We start from the raw sequence: 16,281 nt of genomic DNA, 5'->3' as shown, positions 1-16,281 counted from the left end.
CAGAGGGTACATCCCATTGTACCAGTTATTAGGGTTTCTTCCTGTTCCATTCACGTGTGAAGTGTGGGAAGAATGATTGTTTGAATGCTTCTGTGCATGCAGTAATTATTCTAATCTTATCTTCATGATTGCTATGTATCTGATACATACGGGGTCATAATGTAATCCTAGAGTAATTGTTTGAAGCTCAACAACATCCTTTTTCCCACTCTCCTGTAGTTTATCTGCGGTTTCTAAATGTTTATAATTTGTACAGACTAATATTCAAATAATTAACACACTTTGAAATGTTAAGTATTTCAAATTTTGTGATTATAAAGCTCAATAAAATTAAATTCCAATGTTAGGTTAAAAACACAGAATTCCTTTAGATTCTACAAAGTTCATGAAATTCCATAAGATTTCCCTGATTTTTTCCACGTAAAATGTAATTCCCTGAGAATTCCTGGTTTTCTAGAAGAGCTGCTACCCTGTGTAGGCCTATATTACAATGGGGATTGCAAGGGGAAGGCACTATAAGTCATTCATGAAGCAGTTTGAATGTACAGAAAGAAATTCAAATCCACTGCAATGCTACAATGTCATCTACTTAAGCAGCATGGATGGCCAATGTTCTCATTCCATCTATTTTATTACTTGTCTAAATGTATACTGATAAAAACTATTTATATCCACTCATAAAATGCTTTACAAAAAGTATGACACTGAATAATGGTATACTTCATATTCAAACAATGGAAACTCCAGGGAGGAATATAGGAAAAGATAGATTGCCACTTACCACAAAGAAGACACACCAACTTGCAGATAGACATGATTAAAAGACACTCATATAGGTTATGGACACAACCTCTATCAGTAAAGTAAGACACACACACACACACACACACACACACACACACACACACACACACAAAAATACCTAATGCACACCTGACAACCAACTCCAGCATCTCGTGTGTGCTTCTCTCCCTGTGTGTGTGTGTGTGTGTGTGTGTGTGTGTGTGTGTGTGTGGGCGCGCGCGCATGCGCGTGTGAAGGCTGTCGCCAAAAGCTATATTTTATTTCTTGCATTCTTACACCATTACTACCATTTTCCCCTCTCCCAGATGAGAATCATTTGTTTTGTAAGATATTTGTGTCAAAAAGGAGAACAAATATTAAGTTTGATTGGATAGGCAAATTACAGTCACAGGATTGCTAATGTTCTGCATTTAAAGTCATTAGATATCCCACTGCTTAGAATTTGAAATGAAGAGCAGTAAACTTTTTAAGCTGATTGTACTAAAAAGAAGTAGCAATGCTAAACAACAGCTGTAGTAATAATGATGTCATGTACACATATACAGAATAGTGAGATGTTATAAAAATGCCAACTTACTCATAAAATCGATTTTCAATAGCAGCCATTCGTTGAAAGTATACATGCGCTGAGGAGTTTGCAATAGGAGCATACTGAATCTTATACTGTTTAGAGAGATCATCTAGTGATTCCACTGGTGTATCTAGACGTGACACTGTAAGAAATGCAGCCAGGTTTGCAGTGTATGAAGCAATGATGATAAAACCAAACAGCCACCATGTAGCTGCTACGAGTCTTCCTGAAAGGTTTTTTGGAGCCTCTCCTCCTCCCTATAAAACATAAGTATCATGAACAACTTACTCCACATTTCTATATGCAAAGAAAATGAAAATTTTGTTCAGTAAACAGTTGTGAAGTGTATTGAAAACTATCAGCTATTAAAAAGTGCTTTATTTTTGTTATTCCATGAATCCCATCATAAAGGAGAGAACATGGAATAAATCAAGATATATATTAATTAAATTAAGCAATTGTTAGGAAATGTGGTAAAAAATAACTAAGATTTGAGTGCTATGGCGATCTGGCCTTAAAAATGTTAAGTGTATCACAAAAAATTGATAGAAATCCACTGCTTTGAAAAAAGGTTGTTACATCAACATTAAGTCAAATAGCTGATGTTTGACTCCTAGTCCTAGCATTATATCTAGACTTCTACTCCTTGCATTTTATCTAGATGATCATTCAGATATGCGTCATGGAAATATCTATCTGTTCAAATAAATCACAGAATTCCCAGCCTTCTTCCAGTGTTGTTTTATTTGAACAGATAACTAGTCACGAGTTTACAGCCATCCAAAACTCCATAAGAGGAAGATAAAAATAAAGTATTACAAATTTCTGAAACATAAATGTGAATGCATTATGTGGAAGCAGAAAAACAAGGAGCTTATAATGCACTGACATAGAAGATACATACTCATTAACTGAACTGATTAACAAAGTATGTGACAGTGAATAGTGTACAGCATCAAGATTTGTACCCAATGTATTGAATCATAATATTTTTTCATTCTTTTCTTTTCTTATATACAGGGTGATCCATTGGTAGTGACCGGGCCAAATATCTCATGAAATAAGCATCAAATGAAAAAACTTCAAAGAAGGAAACTCGTCTAGCTTGAAGGGGGAAACCAGATGCCAGATGCCGCTATGGTTGGCCCGCTAGATGGCACTGCCATAGGTCAAACGGATATCAACTCCGTTTTTTAATTAGGATCCCCCATTTTTTATTACATATTTGTGTAGTACGTAAAGAAATATGAATGTTTTAGTTGGACCACTTTTTTTGATTTGTGATAGATGGCGCTGTAATAGTCACAAACGTATAAGCACGTGATATCACGTAACATTTCACCAGTGCGGACGGTATTTGCTTCATGATAAATTACCCACGTTAAAATGGACTATTTACCAATTGCAGAAAAGGTTGATATTGTGTTGATATATGGCTCCTGTGATCAAAATGCCCAACAGGCATGTGCTATGAATGCTGCTCGGTATCCTGGATGACATCATCCAAGTGTCTGGACCATTCGCTGGATAGTTACGTCATTTAAGGAAACAGGAAGTGTTCAGCCACATGTGAAATGTCAACCAGAACCTGCAGCAAATGATGATGCCCAAGTAGGTATTTTAGCTGCTGTCACAGCTAATCCACACATCAGTAGCAGACAAATTGTGTGAGAATTGGGAATCTCAAAAACGACGGTGTTGAGAATGCTACATCAACATCGACAGCATCCGTACCATATTTCTGTGCAACAGGAATTGCATGGCAACAACTTTGTATGTCATGTACAGTTCTGCCACTGGGCACAAGAGAAATTACAGGACGATGACAGATTTTTTACACGCGTTCTTGTAAGTGACGAAGTGTCATTCGCCAACAGCGTAACGTAAACTGGCATAATATGCACTGTTGGGCAATGGAAAATCCATGATGGCTGCGACAAGTGGAACATCAGCGACCTTGTTGAGTTAATGTATAGTGTGGAATTATGGGAGGAAGGATAATTGGCCCCCATTTTATTGATGGAAATCTAAATAGTGCAATGTATGCTGATTTACTACGTAATGTTCTATCGATGTTACTACAAGACGTTTGACTGCATGACAGAATGACGATGTACTTCCAACATGATGGATGTCCAGCACATAGCTCACGTGCAGTTGAAGCGGTATTGAATAGCATATTTCATGACAGGTGGATTGGTCGTCGAAGCACCATACCATGCCTGCACGTTCACGGATCTGACATCCCTGGATTTCTTTCTGTAGGGAAAGTTGAAGGATATTTGCTATCATGAGCCACCGACAACATCTGACAACATACGTCAGTGCATTGTCAATGCATGTGTGAACATTACTGAAGGCAAACTACTCGCTGTTAAGAGGAATGTCGTTACATGTATTGCCAAATGCATTGAGGTTGATGGACATCATTTTGAGCATTTATTGCATTAATGTGGTATTTACAGATAATCAAGCTCTAACAGCATGCATTCTCAGAAACGATAAGTTCACAAAGGTACGTGTATCACATTGCAACAATTGAAATAAAATGTTTGAACATACCTAAGTTCTGTATTTTAATTTAAAAAACCTACCTGCTACCAACTGTTCGTCTAAAATTGTGAGTCATACGTTTGTGACTATTACAGTGCCATCTATCACAAAGCGAAAAAAGTGGTCCAACTAAAACATTCATATTTCTTTACGTACCACATGAATATGTAATAAAAATGGGGATTCCTATTTAAAAAAAACGCAGTTGATATCCGTTTGACCTATGGCAGCACCATCTATCGGGAGCACCATCTGGTTTTACCCTTAAAGCTAGACAAGTTTCATTCTTTGTAGTTTTTTCATTTGACACTTATTTCATGAGATATTTGGCCCGGTTGTGATCAATGGACCACCCTGTATATGAGCTATATGTAAACTGAATGAGTTATTGACACTGCCCAAAGTAAATTAATGAGTTATTTTGTGAAAAGAATAATGTTTTGATACATCATTAAATATCTGTATGAAACAAAGTAAGAAAAATGCTCTTCAATTTATTAATTATGTAGATACAGTAGAAGAAGCCCTAAAAGAGAAAGAAAGTCAATTTCTAGCAAAAATGGATTCAGGTTTAAAGGAAGCAGAGGAAAGGTTATGAGGCAGTATTGCTAAAACTACAAATCCATGCTTTTAGAGAAGTTAGATACTTTCACTGGTTATGCACAATAGGTGGCTAGCCCATTGAAGGAAAATAGCAAAGGTTGCAGAATGCAGTAACACTTACCGGCAGCTGTACCTGTCAAGCAAGCACAATTTCCATGCGCTACACCAAAAGTGAACATAAACATGGCTGTAACTGACAGCGCAGTGTGTTTGTCAACATTACTTGCAGATGATGGCTTAATTAAGCATCAACACTTTCTGATATTTACCTCTGAAGAAGGGAGTGCTTGCTAGTAGATGCTTAGGAAGGATTGGTTTGTGGGAGAAGACTGAGAGGAAGAAGGAGATACAAGGTGATGGACAACATAAAGGGAAGAGGAAATTATGAAGACCTGAAGAGGATGGCAGAAGACCGTAGAGCCTGGAGAACTACCATGTGAAAACCTGCCTTTAGGCAGAACACTGATGATGATGATGACCTCTGAAGGGAAAAGAACCAACCCCGTGGCGTTTATCAGAGCATTTCGAAATCTTTTATATTATACATGGACCGAAGCCCAGAAAATTAGATTTGTTGTTGGATACACACAGAGTAACATTCAACTATGGGCTACAGACATGGCGGAATGTTGTCACTACTATGAACAGTTTGAGAGAGCCTTTCTGGATACATATTGCTCTGAGGCCGTACATGAGAGGCTCAGACATGAGGTAATCAAAGCAGCTCCATTCAGTAGCAAACATGGAAGCTAAGTGGCTATTTTGAAAAATATTTGAATAAAAGTAGATACTGGATTAAACTGGTATCTCAAGTAGACATCTTGAAAATTTTAAAGAGCCATCTACCTGCCCACATTAGGGAAAAACTCACTATAATTCTGGAACAAGACAACGAATCCTTTCTGTCTGTACTGGACTCAATAGACTTTATACACAAAGAGACCAGTACAACCCAAGCCTGTTAATATGCATATAGTGGTACAGAGATTTATAGACCAACAAGTGAACAACAAATTCGTAGTACAGCACGGATGGCAACCTTACCCCACACAGACCTATGGTAACAGTAATGGTAGTCACAATGGCAATGGAGACAGCCATAAATCCAAGGGCAGATATAAAAGAACTGGGCAAAAATTTAACAAAAACAACTACAATGGGCAAGTGGAGTATGGACAGCCTGTACAATACATACAGACACAAGCTACTGGCAATAATCAGCCAATCACTTGACAAAGACAAAACAGTACCAGACAGCCGAATAATCCACAGACAGTAGAATTCAGCCAGTAAAGTAATGCATATATGCCAAGTAACATGCAAAGACATAGAGAACTTCAATTGAGAGCCTCACAGTGTACTAAATGGCGTAATCAAACACGAACAGTCCATATAGTGGAAGTTACGCCTAACCCAGAGACCGATGCCACTGCGATGCCAGAATACTTGAACTGTTCATGGTAGGCCCCCATTCTGTGACCTAGGAGGAGAGTGGGGGCATGAGCTGAAAATGTTTACATATTGAAAAGAGGGTTGTATACCCTCTAAGTTGTATATGTATATAATAATTTTAGATTTAGACTGCTGGAAAGTAACATTCCAGAATTTATGTTGGTAGTTGTAAAGGATTTTTTTTGTGTTTTTTCTTATATGTCAAATGTGTAAATGATAAGATGAGTGGTTGTAACAAGGAAGAATTTTATTTTTATGTGTCTAGAGATGATGATACTCTAAACACAATGCTCCGCCTTGCGCGTAGCTCAGTTGAAAACAAATAAATGAATTAGTGAAATGTGTGGTAGCATGCAGTGCAATACACAACTCACCACAATGCAAGTGGCATCAGAGCGACGCACCCGCATGTGTGTTGGGGAGCAAGTTAGTAACGAACCACATGCACATGCATGCCAGAAGATACAGCTGGCTGGAGCACCCAAAACAAATTTGATGAGCTACAGTCCACACTAGCATTTGTAAAGCCTATTGAATATACAGGGACATCGAAAATTAAAAGAGAGTCTATCCTATCTACACAATACACACACACAGAGATAAGCTAACAGATTTTATACACAGGAAAGGGACACTACAAGACTTAAGCTATGCTACTATATACATTATATCTATATATAACAATATTTACAAATTTAAGTATTGAAAGTGCATGCACTAATTATACTTGATGGATGAGAAAGGTCTCACGGGAGGTAAACAAACGAATACAGTATAAGTGGCAAACTGAATAAGAGGTCATACTGCACCTCTCATACACCTTATTTTTCAGATTTATAAGGTAAGTAGAGATGCAACATGACATTAAATTAGTTTTGTGATAGCACAAATGCACTCTGAAGTGAATGAATACATGGTTGAATATATGAAAAAGGTATCAGTAGCCATCAAGCCACTATAAACTTACCTATGAAGATTTAGTTTTAAGTTAGTATTAAGTTTTTTCTTCCAGGGTACAATGCATCAACATATACTCAAGTGAAGAAAGATGAATGCTTGTAAGGTGTTAGTTACCATATAAACATAAGAAAGGACCACATCACAAGTGAATATAGTTGTAAGTTTACGATATGTATGAATATGATAGTGTAAAGGTATGTGAAGGAGAAAACAGTTGCAGTACATTGCATATCATGATGCTCAACTAAGGTTGAGTACTACCAAATAACCAAGGGGTTGAAAACTAACTACTGTGAGTGTTGACTACCCATGAAAGCATCAAACACCTGCATTACATTGAAATTTTTATGCACGTTTGTTACTTATGTGAACATTGTTTTACACTCATTATATGTAACATATTATATTGATGGTATAACTCTGTAAACCTCAGGATATGAAATGGTTATCCTTTATAAAATGAACACAATTGTATCAAATACTTATTCAGTGTTTAAAAATGCAGCTGCGTTTTTAAACACTGAATAAGTATTTGATACAATTGGTATCATCAGATTTGAATTGTGTTTATAAACAACAAACTATTTTGTTTTTGGGATCACAGTTAAGTCTGTTAACAAGACATAACTGAGCACATAAGTGCCTTTTCAAGGAATTTCGACAATCCTGCAGTATGTAGATCCTTCCTGGAGAATGCTATAGAGGTGAGGCCATGTGAAGTTCACTGAGCGACACGTAGTATCTATTGTAGCAACTATTGTTTACTTCTTTGATTCTTTTGATTTGATAATTATGCTCTGACAAGAGGTCATTGAAATTGAAATGAAATGTATGTCAATTTATGCTATAAATGAAAACAGAATCTATTAGTGTATGAATTTTATATGAAGCATGTATAACAAAACGAGAGTAAAATATGTACCCCTACAATTGGAAGCGAATAATGTAATGAAAATGAAATCTAACAAAATGTACTGAAACAAAATGACAAGTAATGACCCTGTATATAAAAAGGGGAGAGAATATGTTACAGACTGTAATGTATATGAGCGACGATAATGCCATGTCAGCAAATGAAAAGCACAAGTGTATTTTGTAATTGTATTTTATTATGTTATGTGTAGAGTATGAGGAAAGGACACTACAGAAACTTTATGTAATGCAACTGCATGAAAGATGCTCAAAAATCAAGCGCAAAAACATATGAAACACAGCTGCAAAGTGCTAAGTGTATGTATGTTAAAACAACACATAGGTGTGTATGTGGTAAACAAAAAACAGCAATATTTCGCATAGAATGAATTTTCTGTGCTTGTCAACGTCATAAAAGCAGCAAGGAATCTACCTTGTCGACGGATGTCAGATGTACGGCTGGTCTCTCACTAAATAAGTGAGAGTAACAAGATGAAATAAATTCCTCGGGCCACTGATATGGAAACGAGTTGTCACCGCATTGAAGGTTTCAGAAAGGATCATGCCACTGAACACGAGCTTCACAGATTTTTGCAGTGAAAGCTACTGTTAATGAATGACATGGACACTCGCATGGGATATGAGGGTGCGAACTGTGGCAATAACAGACATTGGGCTGTGTGTCCATGCTTTACACTGTGCAGATGTTGACTGTCAACAATGGGACTATGCAGTTACAGCATGCACTTTGTTAGGAGAGAAAACTTATATATGCATGTGTTAAAAGAAGCTGACATGCCCATATCAATTGGTAAGCATTCAGAATAACGCCAGTGGCCAAAAATAAAGGCTATGCCCCTATGGCCAGGATTATCAAACCTCAAGAAGGGAAACAAGCTCAGACACTGGGCACCTCCGTATGGCCTCAGTGCACAGTGGGGGGGCAATTGTATTGAATTATATTATTTTTTCGTTCTTTTCTTTTCTTATATGTATTAAATATCTGTATGAAACAAAGTAAGAAATACCCTCTTCAATTTATTAACTCATGTATCTTCACAGTTTTGTTTTGAGAAGTGGCAGTGTATGGACATATGCTTGGATCCATCACACCAGCATTGTTAAAAATGTGTATTTCAATTGCTCGTTAAAAATGTTATAAAAAGTTATTAGAAAAGCAATATTTATTCACACAGTTAAGAAGTCAACTCCTATCTGTTCATCATTTCACTCGCCACCGAGATCTTGCATCAAGAGGTTCGGTGCAAACAAGACGAATTTACGTGATATCTGGAGGAGCATTCCTGCATCAGCATTGTCACAATCAAGACTAACCGCAATGGAATTCATGTGAAGCAGAACATAAATCAAATTGTGTTTATTGACCTTGAATATAACGATATTAAAGGTCTGTTGATATTGGTGTCAGTTATAGTTCACTCAGGATTGTGCACAAATTCATAAATTACCTTCAAATTTCTTTCAAGTTTTCTTTCCAATCAATTTTTCCAGTTATTCAAGCAATTATTAATGAATTTCCATTCCCATATCCCTATTCACCAATATACATTGTTTAAGTATAACATACATTTTTTTGTCAATTCATTTAATGACTGTATGTCCTCTGTGTTGTTGCCTTACTTGTTTTTCTGCTGCTCCAAAATGGGTTCATGTTCAAGTCTCACAAATTCTGAGACACCTTATTTTCCTCTGTAAGATCTGTGATGATGTAAAGTCAAAACCAGTTATCTGTTCAAATAAAATAAAATGTGAACAATAGTGTATTTTCTAAGATTTATTTTCATATGTCTTCCAATGATCAGAGTGACTGCCTTTCAAGTTATCTGTTTACTGCAAGAATAGTCATATTTGTATTGAATATTACTACTTGTTATGCAGTTAACAAGAATCTGCCATTCTTGATTCTACATTATTTGATGATTTGTAGAGCAAATGGTGAATAAGGCATGCATCCAATTTTCTTTTGCATTTATGGTTATTGTTTTATGACTGTTGATGTTGAGAAAATTGTTAGCGGAACATGGTTGCAAGGACGAAAATTTAGCTTCATTTAATTTATTCAATGAAGAAAATAAGAATATGTGACACACTTAATAAAACCATAAACAAATGCATTTAAAGAGTAATAACAGATCAAGAACTCTTTATTACTGAAGATGGATACAAGGCAATGAAATCTTTAGGAGCCACATATAGAACTGCTATTCTTTCACTTTGCCTCAGTTTTATATAACATTAGTCTACAACTTCAGACATTTACAATCCTTGTGACAATTTCTCAAATTCTTGTCTGCACAACAATTTTACAAAAATGTCACCTAATGGTTTTCCATAGCAATGTTCTGGAGATCAGTTTTCCTTTTCAAACATGTCTCCAGCAAACTCATACTAAACATCTAAGTGTTTTAGTCTTTTACATCCCCATTTACAAAGAGAAGCAATACAAGACTGACTTAAGTTTTTCATTTTTCAAAATTGTTAGGTGATAGAACAACTTCTCAAAGCATGAAGATTCTACAACACAAGAGATAAGGATTCTATTTCTGTAAAAGAAAACACTGCAGTACTATGATTTTGAGTACCTCAACTTACAGTGACACCAGCAGATTGACAGCATAATCTAATGTTGATTTTCTATGTGAGATTTTCACCCAGTTAGCATAGGTTATTACAGTTTCATTGTTGTTCTCATTTCTATAATGCATCTCATAATCTACTGTTCCTTTTATATAATGCATTATTCTCTTTAAGCCTTTCCAATGGTATACCTTTGGATCACTTTGATAGTAACTAAAATAATTAAGAGCATACCTTGTCCCAAGAGAATAACAGAAGAAGCAAGGACAAGAAGAAGAGGCAGTTTCTAATATATGGAGACAGTCATGGTTGCAGAACAGTGCAAAACATTGTGAGTATCCAAAATGACTTTACAGCTGTTGCTCACATTCAATATCAACCACCTCTATCTGCTGAGGCGAGGCCATATATGCAAGATAGTGAATCATTCTTGTGCTTTTGTCATGGAAGGTATAAATGACATAGCTAAAAATTAAGCAAATGATGCTATCAGATACATGAAAGTGACACTCGGTAAGTTAATTGGCACTAAAGTGATTGTTGTTAACATTCCACATGAACATGATGTAATGGAACAATCTATTGCAACATGGATGTGTGTAAAGCAAGGCTTAAAGCATTATGTAATAAATTTCACAGTGTGTCTTCGTTAAGTCAATAAGCCACAAAGAGATCTGCCACACAACTCATTGCATGCACATGAATAAGATAGGTAAAAAGATTGTCAGGAAATCATATGAAATTTTTCACAAACTGGTGCAAATAAGTGCACTGCCATGGAATGGCACAACCGACCCAAACAGGAGTTATCCCACAAACAGCCACTGCTGGCGACCAGGGAAACTTGTAAAGCCTGCTGGATGGCCTGGTAGCCCTAAATCAATTTTTGTAGTCCTAAAAACAATGAATCTGGTAGAGTGACTTGTCAAGCCAGTATTCAGCAAACCAATTTTATATTTGAATTATTCAGAAAAACTTTCAAAGTCTTAGAAATAAGCACAATGAGTTGAGTATCAATGGAGGAATTGATAACTCTGACATTTTAGTTATTAGTGAACACTGGTACACAGATGAGTTAATTATTGTGTGTCAGCCAACCTCCAAAATCTCTTGCTCTGCCTTCAACAGACTGTGGCCTACACCAGCATGATACAAGACAAAAATTCAGATACCATGTAAATAGTCACAGAACAGCTTTACATGAAAGAAATACACTTCATGCTGGGCTAAAGCATGAAGTGCCCTACCAAAAGGTCTCACAGCCAATTCTACTAGAAAATAAAAATAGGCTACAAATAACTTTAATTGAAATTCCATTTTATTCTCTACACGAATTCTTTATCTTCCTGAAAAGTCCTTTGTAACTATGTCAGGTGCATAGTTTTAAGTAATTCACAAGTGATCCAAAGATAATGAAGATATATGTAACACTGTTATTTGTGTATTAAAAAAATTTAAAATATATTAGCAAGTAATATTTATTGTTACAGATCTTTAGTTTGTAATTTGTAAACTGATGTATTCAGAAGAATGACATCCTGAAATTGTGTTATTTCTAGGGATTGTATTGGATTTTTCAATGCTGAATAAAAAACTATTGTTATTATTAAATCAGGTAATGTTGAGTTGCATAAAACAAATATCCTATTAATTCACTGTAAGGCACCCTCTTAATGTGAGTGAATAAATGCTGGAAATTGGCCATCTGGACTATGGGGACTGGGTAAACACAGTTCTTGGAGCCCACATAAGGACTAGTAACATTAGAAATTGCCACTGAAGATGTTTCATAAATAAAAGAAGCAAAACATGTACGTCAAAAAAAGGTCTTCAATTTAGTTGCAAAGATGGAACATAATTCAATGAATTCTGAAACAACTAAGGAATGATGGAAAACAGAAAAAAATGAGGATATATTTTAAGATGCTACAAAAAAGATGATAGAATATATCAGCAATATATACATTTGGCTGTAGGTGTGTTTCCATATATTTTATTGTTTCTTATATTCTTGTACCCTCTTTTTATATGACCAGTATGTTTTACATGCATACTTACTGTTTTTAATACTCACATTTAATAAGTTTGTACAATTTACTGTGCCATATGCTAAATAAATAAATATCTGCCATAGTGGCTTACCTTTTTATGGAGGACATCAAGGATAAAGCACTTAAATCAGTAGCTCTGACATATATTTATGTTGAAGATATGTAGGCAAAACCTTTAGGGTTTGGCGGCATGAGGTCACAATGCAGCATATATTCTAATGAAACGTAGCCTATGTGCATCCTGTTAGAACTTCAAGTTTAACACATATACTTTGGAACGACACAACAACACATATAAGTCACAGAGTAAGTTGACAAGTAAGACATGTGTACACGTTAGCATTTGAATGAGCACTGAGTCCCAGTCTAGTGGCCGCTGCTCGGCTGGCCGCTTAGGTGGCGCAGCTGCTGCATGGCTGGCAGACAGCGCCGCATGTAGAGGACGCGCGTAATTGCGCGGCGGCACTTTGAATGATTGGCGAGTCACAACACATCCTAGTAGTTTTTTCATTGGAAGTGGAGAAAAAATAGAAAGTATCCTTTTCTGAAAGCAGCAGTTCATTTAAATAAAAAAAAAAAAAAATAAAAAATAAAAAAAAAAAAAAACACTGTGTCTATTGAAATCCATCATATGCTGATTTGCTTTATGAGTTACCAGCTGTCATGATTTAGCTCAACACAACAATGCATAATGGACATAAATTCTTTGATCTTGAGGTATACCAGATTCTGAGAGCCTAACATCAAAATTTAGTCACAATTTTGTTTTTTGGAACGAATATCCCAAGAAGCAGATCCACTGTGCATTTAACCTGTACTGTACTTATTAAATACAGTAAACAGCCAGAAGGTGCAGACTACTCCTTAATTATAATTTTCCTGTCTCATAGGAGTGGTATGTTCAAAATCAACAGACATTTCAAGGAACACAAAATAAAATTTGTTTTCTGCTCTCCAGCATGAATACAAATGTTGCTGGATTCTTTAAAAGATGATACTGGTCTAAGAATCCCAAAAGTGTGTTAAGATCTCTTGTCTGTGTGAGAGAACACATTAGTTAAGGACAAATGCAATGAATACAGGCATAACATTGGACTAAGTCCGCCAGAAACATCTGCTGCTCCTGACCACTGTCTTGATATTAGACACAACATGAGTATGGATAGTTCAAGATACTATCTATCACCCACTTCAATGTCCCAAGGATGCTTCCATATAGAAACAGTTAAAATATTTATAGACAATGACTTAATCAACAGAGATATAGGACATCGCTTCAGTAGTGATATGGGAACCAGTTTTGATGATACTAAGATATCAGGGGTAAATGAATCTAATGAAAATGCACTAATAGAAGCTCAAAGCTATGATGGCCAGATAGGTGATAAAACAGCCTTCCCAAGCACATATACCACATGTGGTTTGTGCCCAGTTATCAATTGAAAACATAAAGTCTGAAAATGAGTCCATGATCATATTTTTGGCACTTTATTTTACAGGTACGTCTTGATCACACAAACTTTTGCACTTCACTATTACCGGTTTTGGCTACTGCCATCTTCAGATCATTAAATATTCTGATGTAGTATCAACATGAAACTAAACATGCAGGTAGATAGTAAGTGCACTTACTATGTACCTATATGTTTAGTTTCATGTTGATACTACTTCAGAATATTTTATGATCTGAAGATGGCAGTAGCCAAAGCCGGTAATAGTGAAGTGTAAAAGTTTGTGTGATCAAGATGGATCTGTAAGTGTTTGCATCCAGGCTAAATATGTTGTACAATACTCAATCTATTAATTATAATGTGAAAAATATTAAAATTGAAACTGATTTTTTCATTGTTACAATCCATAAGATGTGTTTCTGGGAGGGGGTCGAGTGTGAACGTTATCTGTGATGATGTTACAATGCCTCCCCATTGATGAGCATCTGCATTGGTTTAGCAAGCCACCAGATAAATTGGCTAACCACAACAGCACCTTATAGTTAAAGCAGTACCTGCATATGCTGAGCAGTTACCTCATATAAATCTTGAGCATTTACTAGAAACACCAAATACATATTTAAACACACTACAAATATAACAGTTGGTTACTGTTTCCAACAATATACTGTTTGGGCTTGTTCCAGAAAGTCAATGTAATAGCATACATTGATGAGCCAAGACATTAGGACCAACTGCTTAATTGCTTGGTCATCCATCTTTTGAATGAAATACATCACTCCTTCTGCATATCAGGGATCTGACAGTTTGTTGGTAGGTTTGTGGAGGTATGTGGCATTTGGTGTCCCTGCCCAGGTCATATAATTTGCATAAATAATGGGCTACTGATCGGTGTGTGCAGTGATGGTGCCCATTAGTGACCCAGATGGGTTCCATAGGATTTACATCAGGCAAATTTTGTCACTGAGACATCAACATGAGTTCACTATAATACTCTTCAACTCTTCTGGTTCCAGGAAATGGAAAATTATACTGCTGGGAGATGACACTGCCATTGGGGATGACATGAGGCATGAAGGGATGCAGGTAGCTTGCAGCTATCAGCATTACTACCACAGGTCCCACAAAATTGCAGGAGAATGTCTCCCACAGCATAATACTGTTTCCATCAGCTTATGCCCATCGCGCACTATACATTTTGAGCTGCAATTCACCTTGATGATGGCATTTGTGGAGATGACCATTGACCTAGTGTAGCAAAAATGTGATTCACCCAAAGAGATGACACATTTCCACTGATCAATGGTCAAATCTCAATGATCCCATGTCCACTGTAATTGCAATTGATGAAGTCTTTGGGTCAACATGTGAACAAGTAGGGGCAGTCTGCTGCAGAGTTCCATGTTCAACAACAATATACATGTGCTCCAAAACACTTATGTGTGCACCAGCATTGTGCTCTTTCAGCATAGATGTATCAGATTATCATCTATCCTACTTTACAGAACAGACAAGCCTCTGAACTGCACTTTCTGTGACGAACCATGGACAGCTAACCATTTAGCACCTAGCGGTAGTTTCACTGTCCTACCTCTTTCTGTAGATACTCATGACAGTAGAACATGAACTTTCAACCAGCTTCACTCTTTTTGAAATACTCGTTCATAGGTTCTGCATAGTAATAATGTGTCCTTTGTTAAAGTCACTTATCTCAATGGATTTCACCATTTGTAGCTCATATCTTTGCTAGGGAGATTCCCTATCTGTGTCTATTACATTGACATACTTTTGCTGCCATATCACATGCCCGCAATTCCACCAGGTGGCATCCAACATCACAATAGGCAGCAGTCATAATGTTTTTGCTTACCAGCACATATTTTTTGGATTTTCCATAAAAAGAAAAAATGAAACATATTTTCACCATAAAGTGTCAAAAGAGGATGTAAAAACTGGGTGAAAAGGGAAAGGTGGGGAATAGCATCAGTTTATATTTGATTACTAAGTGTCATAAAATTCTGCCAGTCTGATTCACAATAATTGATGATTGACAAATTATTATTGTAACAATGCCTATTTAAATTTTGTGAGTGTCACTGCTATGGCATTACCCTTGTTATTCATCCAAATTACATATTAAACAGGAACAAAGGAATCAAATCTATCAATAATAAAATGATAGCAGTATTATTTACATATTTTAGAAAGAGAAATTCAGTGTGAAAACTGTACCATAAAGGTTTTTACAAATTCACTAAAAATTTAATTTAACGAACAAATGATTACAAACTATACTTTTAGGTGCCCCTCCCTATCCATGAACAAT

General features: G+C 36.2%; 1 protein-coding gene across 2 annotated transcripts in view; it reads right to left on the bottom strand.

Annotated features, from left to right (window-relative positions):
* Positions 1-16,281, bottom strand: part of LOC126480126 (ionotropic receptor 25a) — a 417,221-nt gene that overhangs the window by 152,673 nt on the left and 248,267 nt on the right. For both annotated transcript variants that reach the window (XM_050103840.1, XM_050103842.1), the window contains one exon: positions 1,382-1,632. In XM_050103840.1, coding sequence (XP_049959797.1) covers positions 1,382-1,632 — 251 coding nt within the window. The remainder of the gene's footprint in view (positions 1-1,381; positions 1,633-16,281) is intronic.

Source organism: Schistocerca serialis, chromosome 1 (genome assembly GCF_023864345.2).
Source record: "Schistocerca serialis cubense isolate TAMUIC-IGC-003099 chromosome 1, iqSchSeri2.2, whole genome shotgun sequence".
NCBI classification, from domain to species: domain Eukaryota; kingdom Metazoa; phylum Arthropoda; class Insecta; order Orthoptera; family Acrididae; genus Schistocerca; species Schistocerca serialis.
This window is presented reverse-complemented; position numbering and strand designations above follow the sequence as displayed.